Source organism: Triticum aestivum, chromosome 4D (assembly GCF_018294505.1).
Source record: "Triticum aestivum cultivar Chinese Spring chromosome 4D, IWGSC CS RefSeq v2.1, whole genome shotgun sequence".
Taxonomy (NCBI): domain Eukaryota; kingdom Viridiplantae; phylum Streptophyta; class Magnoliopsida; order Poales; family Poaceae; genus Triticum; species Triticum aestivum.
This window is the reverse complement of record NC_057805.1, coordinates 431,485,830-431,495,902: the sequence shown is the minus strand read 5'-3', so window position 1 is coordinate 431,495,902 and position 10,073 is coordinate 431,485,830. Positions and strand designations below refer to the sequence as shown.

General features: G+C 47.4%; 1 protein-coding gene across 1 annotated transcript; it reads left to right on the top strand.

Moving 5' to 3' along the window:
* The first annotated feature begins 2,159 nt into the window (after positions 1-2,159).
* LOC123100202 (major pollen allergen Lol p 5b-like) lies at positions 2,160-3,232 on the top strand. Its single transcript, XM_044522164.1, has one exon. The coding sequence runs from the start codon at positions 2,214-2,216 to the stop codon at positions 3,039-3,041; it is 828 nt and encodes a 275-aa protein (XP_044378099.1). The 5' UTR covers positions 2,160-2,213; the 3' UTR covers positions 3,042-3,232.
* The last annotated feature ends 6,841 nt before the right edge of the window (positions 3,233-10,073 follow it).

Here is a 10,073-nt window from a genome sequence, read left to right as displayed (position 1 = left end):
ATATAGGTCTGGCTATTATACATTGCACATGTCGCGTCTCTCTCCTCTCTGTAACTTGTTGTATCTTGGGAGACAAGACACCAGGCGCACCCCTTGTATCTATATATGTGCCTAGTGGACGATAAATGAGAATTATCGATGCACACAATCCCTTTCTCCCTAACTTACACAAATCATCGTTGTGTGCAATCCTTTCCTTCCAATTAACAGGCGGGGTTGGCGGACGGTCGCCGGGAGGTGCGCCACCGAAGAGGCAGTGGCGGGCGGAGAGGCGCGAGAGAGGCTGACTTTCTCCTCCAAGCGATACCGGCCAAGTAAATTTAAGCGCCAAATAGGAGGCGGAGTAAAAAATCATCCTCCTCCATTCGGTTCTGGAGATCGGATAGGTGCCGATTAGGGGAGTAAAACCAAAATTTTCCTCCTCTACTGTTGGATAGGGGATTGGTTAGAGTTGGCCTAAATCGGTAGATATTCTAGCTTCAGGCTTTCTTATTGACCTGATTTTATCCTAACAATGCAGCTCGTATAGCAACCTCATTAACACAAATTTCCTAATTCAGTAGATTCTCTAGATATAAACAACGGTTGAAAGGATTGATAGAGAAGCAATTATTCCATTGGAGGGAAGGAGATCTTACTAAAGGCCACAGCTCAAGCTATAATTGTGTTCGCCGTCTCTATGTTCTGTTTACCTAAAGGAATTTGCAAAGAAATTAATGACATTATTGCTCAGTTTTGGTGGCGAGATGAAGAGGATACTAAAAAGATGGATTGGCTCGCTTGGGGGACACTTTGCTTTCCTAAAAGTGAGGGAGGTAAAAGCTTACATTTTTTAGGCTTGCAATGCCTGCCAAGCAATGTTTGAGATTGATAACCACCCCTGATTTGTTATGTCCAAGAATTTTAAACGCCAAGTACTACCCTAATATAAGTACGAAAATACTAACGCCCACATGTGTGATAGTTTTGCAACTCATTCACACGCGTGGATCACCGTCCAGTCGAGTTTGCACGAATCTTGACACATTGAGGCAGAATTTGCGTGCCACGTAGGACGGGGCTGGTGTGTGCGCGTTGGAGAGTTCGCCCACACACCCCGCAGCACGCGGTTTGCTAGCTGCGCTGTGTGGGCGAACTAGTTTCTGTCCGCACAACCACCACCTAGTCCACGCGCGTGTGGGCGAACTGCTTTTCGCCCACACAACATTCGTACGTTGTTGGATGGCAACTGCAGTTACGCGTACGTGGCAACTAGGTAAACACACATGGCAACTATGATTCGTTGCTAGACGGCAACTGCAGTTGCGTGTACGTGGCAACCAGATAAACACACATGGCAACTATGATTAACCATACATGCAACTATGGTTGGGACACACCTGACAACTAGGTAAACACACATGGGAACTACTGTTTGACCGTATGTGGCAAGTAGTTAATCACACACGGCAACTATGGTTTGATTGCACGCGGCAACTACCATAAATTAAACATGGGAACTATAGTTAACCAAAACAAATAGAGTTGCCATGCTTTTACCACTACATCTGCTATCCCGGATAACTACATCTGCCATCCCGGATGGCAAGTAAATCGTCATCCCGCGGGTACCTAACGTAGCTGCGCAGGATGTGTGGGCATTTTTGCTTCGTGCCACACGCGCGGGGTTGAGATGAGTAGTACTTGTTGGGGGTGTGGCACGAAATAGCTGCGCCCACACGTGTGGGCAATTCTAATGTTCGCCCACACACAGCCCGTGTGGGCTGCCTCCTGCTCACGCCACACACGATGTGTGGGCGGATGTCTAGTATGCCACACGTGTGGGCGTAATCAGAACCCTATAAGTATGATCTGTTACAATCTACCCCTAAGAGAGGTTCATCATTCACGTGGCCACAACATCATGTTTGGTCTTTCATCCTTCACGGGTGGATATATTTGGAGGATTGGTAGAGGGGAGAGGAACATATCCAGTTCGGATGGGAAGGTTATTACCCCACGAGGTCAACCGGTATTTAGCGATCTAATTGATTGGTTTGTGGGATGACGAGCTCATAGATATAATTAGTTTGGCTAAAACGGGAGAGGAGAGGAGGAGATTGCTAATTTGGGCATGTATATATAGAGCTAAGCTCCTTCATCCTCACACCACACCACAATCTCTCCTCCTACGTACTGTGCAAACCAACCAACGCAAGACAAGAGCATCAACAATGGCAGTGCAGCAATGCACGGTGGCGCTGTTCGTGGCCGTCGCCCTCGTGGCCGGGCCATCCGTCTCGTACGCTGCCAAAGCCGGCCACGCCCCAGCCGGGGAACAACCCAAGGCCACAACCGAGGAGCAGAAGCTAATTGAGAAGGCCAACAACGCCTTCAAGGCGGCCGTGGCGGCTGCAGCCGTGGTCCCCCCAGCGGACAAGCCCAAGTATTTCGAGACCACCTTCGTCAACAACTTTGGCAACTGGACACTCGAAGGGTTAGCCAACGTGTCCAGCGCCAACGCTAGTATCAGCACTAGGGTCGTCTTCGCTCAGGTGGCGGCCGCCATGAACGCCCAGGGCGCTACCCCGGAGGCCAAGTATGACTCCTTCGTGGCCATCTTTGGCGAGTCGCTCCGCATCATCGCCGGCATCCTAGAGGTCCACGCCGTCAAGCCCGCCCGCGAGGAAGTCAAGGGGGCGATCCCTGCCGGCGAGCTCAAGGCCATTGACCAGATCGACACCGCCTTCAGGACTGCAGCCACCGCAGCCGACGCTGCCCCGGCCAAGGACAAGTCCACCATCTTCGACTCCGCCTTCAGCAAGGCCATTAAGGAGACCATGGGCGATGCATACAAGGACTACAAGTTCGTCCCCGCCATCGAGTCTGCCGTCAAGAAGATGTATGCCGTATATGTTCCTGAGAGTCCCGAGGACAAGAGCTTCATCTTTGAGAGCGCCCTTACCGACACCATCGGCGCCATGGCCACCGCGGCCGCCGCCGCCACCCCCGCCACTCCCACTCCCACTCCCGCCTCCGCCACCGGTGGAGACAAAGTCTAGCTCATATATATATATACAAATATTAGGAGGTGTTTGGTTTGCAGTTTTTCATCCGGCATCCGATTACATGTAACCTCTTACCGTTACCCATGTTTGGTTTTTCTTTCTTTGTACCCCTCCGTCTAGGTGAATAAGTCATCTTAGGTTGTGCACCGTGACCAAGGAGGAAAAAATGAGAGAACTTAATGTTTATTTGCTAATTAATAGCATTGCATGCAATGAACTAACCACTGCATATTGTGTTTGGTAGTCTCAAGTCATTAAAAGCATGCACAACCCACATCTATTATTGGTTGATATGTGAAGAAACAAGAAACGAGGTAGAAGTTAATGCACCGCGCCTAAGTGTTTTGGGTTTATTTGATTTTCGTAATATGACTTACACATCTAGACAGAAAGAGTATAAAGTATAAACAGATCCCAACGCAGTTTTAGCATGATACCGCCCACACCCCCGCGTAAACGAATTACGTTACAGGGATCAAACCGAGTCAACCCCCGTCCCCAACACAGAAAATCTCTTGCCGCCCACCGATCCTCCGCGAGTTGCGGCGCTAGTGGCGGCGGCAGATCTCTTCCTCCGGTCCTCACCCACCCTCCTCCACCGAGTTGCCGTCAGCCCTGGTTGCCAAGGTCCCGAGCTTCCCCTCTTCAGCATGCAGCGGCGGCGACACGCCAGGAGCAGCGGCCGGCGGTGGCCTGTTTTCTTCCAGCCGTGCTTTCCTCTACGCCATGGCCGACGGGTTCCTGTTTTCTTCCCTGCGCCATGGCCGACGGGTTCCTGTTTCCTTCCCTGCTTTTCCTCTTACCATTACATCTGATAGCCAAACAGATTTCGGTTTATGCCCATACCGTTTACATTAACGATGTAAATCCATTACATTTACGTTGCCGTTACCAATCTGCAAACAAACACCTCCCAAGAGTCTATCGGCTCCGTGCCCGCACGGACATGACAGAATGAAACACTCGTTGACTCGTGCATCATCACAACCTGGCGTTGGAATGAATACCATGCGTCCAGCGGCCAGCCCGGCACAAAACAAGAGCATGCACGCACACACGCACGTCCGCGAACAACATGAAAATCAAAATGCGACGCATCTCACGAGTGCGTAGTTATTTTTCTATGCTAAAAGGCATGGCGACGCGCGATGCGATTGAAGCGATACGAAGCAACCTCGGCTCCATACTCCGCGGCCCCCATGATTTGACGAGCGCACTGCGCACCCATGGCCATGGAAAGGAGCCTCCTCGAGCTGCCTGGACATGAATGAATGAGATCCATAGATGGGGCGTGCCATCACTCAACACGGACGTACGTGTTCGGCTAGCACGGATTGACTGGGTTTTGTTAGCGTGCGTGGCGACGTGAGATCGCGCGCGCATGTGTCGTTGTAGGTCTTCCGCGGGACACGCAGAATCCGGTGGGTCTCGCTCGTTCCGGCCGGCGACGAGTGTCGATTTAGCTAGCATGTAGTAGGCCGGCCCGTCAAAAGAAAAGCATGCATAGGACGGTCTTGTATGTTGAACTTTTTTTTCAACACACGCACGCGCTTATACATATACATATGCATTTGTCTCAAAAAACATATACATATGAATATAAACTCATCCTTTTGTTACATTGTGTCGAATATTATTGTACAAGGTAGGTTACAGTTATGGCTGCAAGAAAAGCTCGAGGCTCGTGAGCCGCTCGAGATCGACTCGTTTTTTGACTCGACTCGAGATCGACTCGAAAAGAAACAAGCTGAGTTTGAACACTTTATGTAACTCGACCGAGAAATGAGCCGATCTTGAGCCAATGTTGGCTCGCTCGATTTTAGCTCGATAGCTCGACAGAATATCATTATGTTAAATGACCATGCCATATATTAAATGGAAATAAGATAATTTATTACCATATATGTTGTCCATAATTTGTCTCCATTTTATTTACCAACGAACATGTAAACTTAATTAAGTGCGGAGAAGATTTAGATCTAATTATGGCACGTGGTCGACTATGTGTTCAATATCCTATATTTTTGGCAAAGGTTCATGTCGTGGTTTTGTCACGGCAGATGTACTCATGGAAGGACTTAGTTGTGGAGCCATTGCGACGAGGTTAGTTTAAAGGGGTTAAACAGGACCAAAGGACACGGGGAGTTTATACTGGTTCGGCCCCTTGCGGTGAAGTTAAAGGCCTAATCCAGTTTGAGGTGGTATTGTTAGGGTTTCGATAACCAGGGAGCGAATACGCTTTGCCTGGCTCTCGGGTTGTTGTTTCTTGTCCCTAAACCGCCGCCGGGTCGTCCCTTTGTATACACAGGTTGACACCCGGCGGTCTACAGATTCCCGGCCGGCTCATAAACGTGTCCGGTTCGGTATCTACTCTTTCCTATCTTACAATACAAGTTATACATCTTACAGCGGTTTACATCTTTGGGCCCTAATCCGCCTTTGGGCTTTGGGCCTTACTATTGAGCGTCCTTCGTAAAGCGCCATCTTCCATGTCTTCATGGGCTTCCAATATGGGTAAATCACTATGAGTATAACCCGGCCCCTCCTGGGCGGTTTATACTCAATAGTTATATCCCCAACATTAGGCCCCAGGTTGATTTGAACTTGTTCATGTCAATTTTCAACACTTAGAAAAAAACCTCCTTCATTATCCTTGCGACGCTTGTAAATCGCCATGACGTCATCTTCTGGAATCATGATAACCCGTCGTGACGTCACCTGTCATTAATTTTACGCAGAACCAAAATCTTTACTGTATCTCCTTATTTTTAATGAATCCCCAAAAATCAAGGCGTCCGCCCTGATACAGATCCGTTTTCGACCTCCTCGATTCCCGCGCTTGCCACTTATCCATTCGCCTTTATAAATAGGGCCGAGGGTCCCTTTCCTTTTTCCCCCTTTGCCTCTTCGTCTTTCTTCCACCTCGCGTCGCCCCAGTGCTCGAGTGCTACCGCCGTCGTCGATCTTCGCCTCTGCCCCAACAACGGCCGCTGCATCAACCTGATCTGACCAGATTCTCGTCCGCACACCTCTGCTGTTCAACAGCCCTAGTGATCTCTCCTTCTTCTTCCCATGGATCCCATTAGGGTTTCAGCGAGTTCATCGAAGTTCAGTGCTGTTCTTCCCCCGTTCTTCTCCGTAGCGTAAATGGTGAATTCAAAATTGATATTTTCCTATACCGTAGTAACTATAGCTCCCTTTTTCATCACTAGAACATCTCCTTTTGTACAGAAAAATCCCATCTGAATCTGATGAACTGCTCAAGCACCTATTTTAAATCTGAATATGTTTTCCTTTTCTGACGCGCGGCAGATCCAAAATTGTGATATAAATCTGTGAAACCTGTTTTTCATCACTTAGCCTTATTTCCAACTTCAGATCTATATTTTCAATACCTATGTAGGCGGCTTAGCTGTTAGAAAATAATAACCCGCCAGGTACCATTAGCTCTCTCTTAAACCGCCACGCGCTCATCTTTGTAACCTTGAGAATCCCAATCTCCGGTTTAACACTTCTGCATGCTTCAACACTTTCTGTTTTTTAACCTTTGGCGGATTATCCGTGAACCTTAAACCAACACAAATCTTTCTTTCAGGTCGCCAAATAATGGCCAATTCCTTTTATGCGTGTAACTGGGTTAAATCCCGGGTTACAGAAGAGCAACTGAACGGATGTGTTGCAACCGGCGCTTTAGCGAAAAAGGAAGACATCCACTGGAGAGCCCCCGGTCCAGAAAATCCTCCTGAGCCCAAGGATGGGGAGTGATCATTTTTGTCGATCATCTTAGTCGAGGGTTCAGCCCTCCCGGATCAAAATTCTTCCGTGATGTGCTCCATTGCTTCCAACTTCACCCTCAAGATATTGGACCTAACTCTCTGTCCAATATTTGCAACTTTCAAGTGTTTTGCGAAGCTTATCTGGAAGAAGAGCCCACGGTTGAATTATTCAGAGATTTCTTCTATTTAAACCGCCGTACCAAATTTATAGATGGAACCAACGCTGAACTTGGCGGGATGTCAATTCAGAAAAGGAAAGACGTCAGCTTCCCTCATGCTAAGCATCATAGCCACCCGAAAGATTGGAACCAAACTTGGTTCTATTGCTGGGATACATCTCCATCTGGTGAAAATCCTCTGCCTGGTTACCGTGCTCACCGGCTTACTAGCACACATCCACTCCCTCAAAGGCTGGCTGCAAAGGAACGGGCCAAATATGCATCACAGCTTTCAAAGCTCAGGGCCTTTGTAACCAACGTTTTAACAGGCATTGACTTCGTCCGCTGCTGGGTGTCTTGGAGCATTTTACCTTTAAGCCGTCGCCCCGGTTTAATGTGTGAGTACACAGAGGACGTGAAAGATCCTCAACGGCATATTGATATTCAGCTGACTGATGCTGAAATTACTGAATCTGTCAAGAAGATGCTGGATGAACCGGTGGCCGACTGCAATAAAACAGGGCTTAGTCCGTTCTACGCTTCAAATAAACCGCCAGCTGTAAGAGCGCCCAATTCCTTGCTTTAATCCATATTCTTAAACCCCCTGATAATCGTTTCAATCTTTAACAGGGTGATGATCCGTTCTGGAAGAAGAAAACGCAAGATAAACCTGCCAAAACACCCCGTGTCAAAAACAAGGCCAACAAGAAGCCTGCCAAGAAGAAAACCGCCGAGTCCACCGAGTTAAACATCGATGACGATGATGATAATCATGAGTCAGAGGTAGAACTTGATTCACTTGGCTCTTTTTTCATACACCTCATTGACAATGATTATTCTCAGGGTGATGCAGAAGCTAGCCGTGCTGGGGACGCAGAGGTAATTATTCTTTCTTCTGACTCAGACCCTCAGCCAACCCAGAAAACCCGTCAAGCAAGCTGGAAAGTAAGATTTTCTCACCCTCTAGCTCACTTGGATCCAAACATTCTTTTGAAGAAACAGCAACATGAAGCTCGCCGCACAACCCGTCATAGTGGCCAGGTGGTAACTTCTTCCGGTTTACCTAATACGCCGGTTCGTAAACGTCGCCCAGAGGTCTCTTATACTGCTGACACATGTTATCCCAAGGCGGGTTATTTCCGACAACCTCTTAATCCGTCCGTTTCAAATTATCAGGGAACTTCTTCCTCTGGCGAGTCAACAGGAACACAAATTCCAGTCCTCAAAACTGTCCCAGGGTGAGCGTACTTAATTAACCCTTCATGCCTTATGATTGACCATTGCACTTAACCTGCAACTTGCATCTTATCTTCAGAGCCCAGGTGATAACCCACAACTATAGGGGATCAATTGTAGCCTCTTTCGATAAGTAAGAGTGTCGAACCCAACGAGGAGCTAAAGGTAGAACAAATATTCCCTCAAGTTCTATCGACCACCGATACAACTCTACGCACGCTTACCGTTCGCTTTACCTAGAACAAGTATGAAACTAGAAGTACTTTGTAGGTGCTTTTGGATAGGTTTGCAAGAAAATAAAGAGCGCGTAAATAAAAACTAGGGGCTGTTTAGATAAAGATACAATAAAGTAAATATAGCGAGTGTGGAAAAGTGGTGGTAGGAGTTGCGAAATTGTCCATACGCAATTGACTACTTTACCAGACCGATAGCAAGTTTTATGTGGGAGAGGCCACTGCTAGCATGTCATCCCTGACTTGGAATTCTATGCCCTTATGATTCGAACTATTAGCAAGCGTCCGCAACTACTAACGTTCATTAAGGTAAAACCCAACCATAGCATTAAGATATATTGGTCCCCCTTCAATCCCGTATGCATCAATTTCTATGCTAGGTTGAAGCTTCTGTCACTCTTGCCCTCCAATACATAGTCCTATCAACATACAACTAACCCTATGGTGTGATCCACGCGCGCGCTCATATGATGGGCACCAAAGGACAGCAACATAACCACAAGAAAATTAAATCAATCATAGCAATTCATCAACCACCGATAGGACAACGAAAATCTACCCAGACATCATAGGATGGCAACACATCATTGGATAATAATATGAAGCATAAAGCACCATGTTCAAGTAGAGGGTAGAGCGGGTTGCGGGAGAGTGGACCGCTGTAGATAGAGGGGGGAAGGTGATGGAGATGTTGGTGAAGATGGCGGAGGTGTTGGTGAAGATCGCGATGATGACGATGGTGGCCACTGCAGCATTCCGGCGCCATCGGAAGAGAAGGGGAGAGGGGGCCCCTTCTTCTTCTTCTTCCTTGACCTCCTCCCTAGATGGGAGAAGGGTTTCATCTCTGATCCTTGGCCTCCATGGCATGAGAGGCGCGAGAGCCCCTCCGAGATTGGATCTGTCAACCTGTCTCTCTCTGTTTCTGCAGTCTCGTATTCTGCCCTTTCACCGTTTGGTATATATATATGGAGATCCGTAACTCCGATTGGATTGAAACCTTCACCGAGATTTTTTTCCGAAAATTAGCTTTCTTGCGGCCAAAGAAGAGCAGCAACCGCCTTACGAGGGGCCCATGAGGGGGGCAGGCGCGCCCCTGCCTCGTGCCCCCCTCGGGCACCGTCTCGCGTTGATTCGTCCTCCCATATTTTCCAAATATTCCAAAAATATTCTCCGTCCGTTTTATCCTGTTTGGATTCCGTTTGATATGGGGTTTCTGCGAAACATAAAACATGCAACAAACATGAACTGGCACTGGGCACTGGATCAATATGTTAGTCCCAAAAATAGTATAAAAAGTTGCCAAAAAGTATATGAAAGTTGTAGAATATTTGCATGGAACAATAAAAAATTATAGATATGACAGAGACGTATCAGCATCCCCAAGCTTAATTCCTGCTCGTCCTCGAGTAGGTTAATGATAAAAAAGATAATTTTTTATGTGGAATGCTACCTAGCATAATCTTGATCATGTATCTAATCATGGCATGAATATTAAGACACGACTGATTCAAAGCAATAGTCTATCTTTTGACATAAAATCAATAATACTTCAAGCATACCAACCAAGCTATTATGTCTTATTGAAATAACATAGCCAAAGAAAGCTCATCCCTACAAAATCAT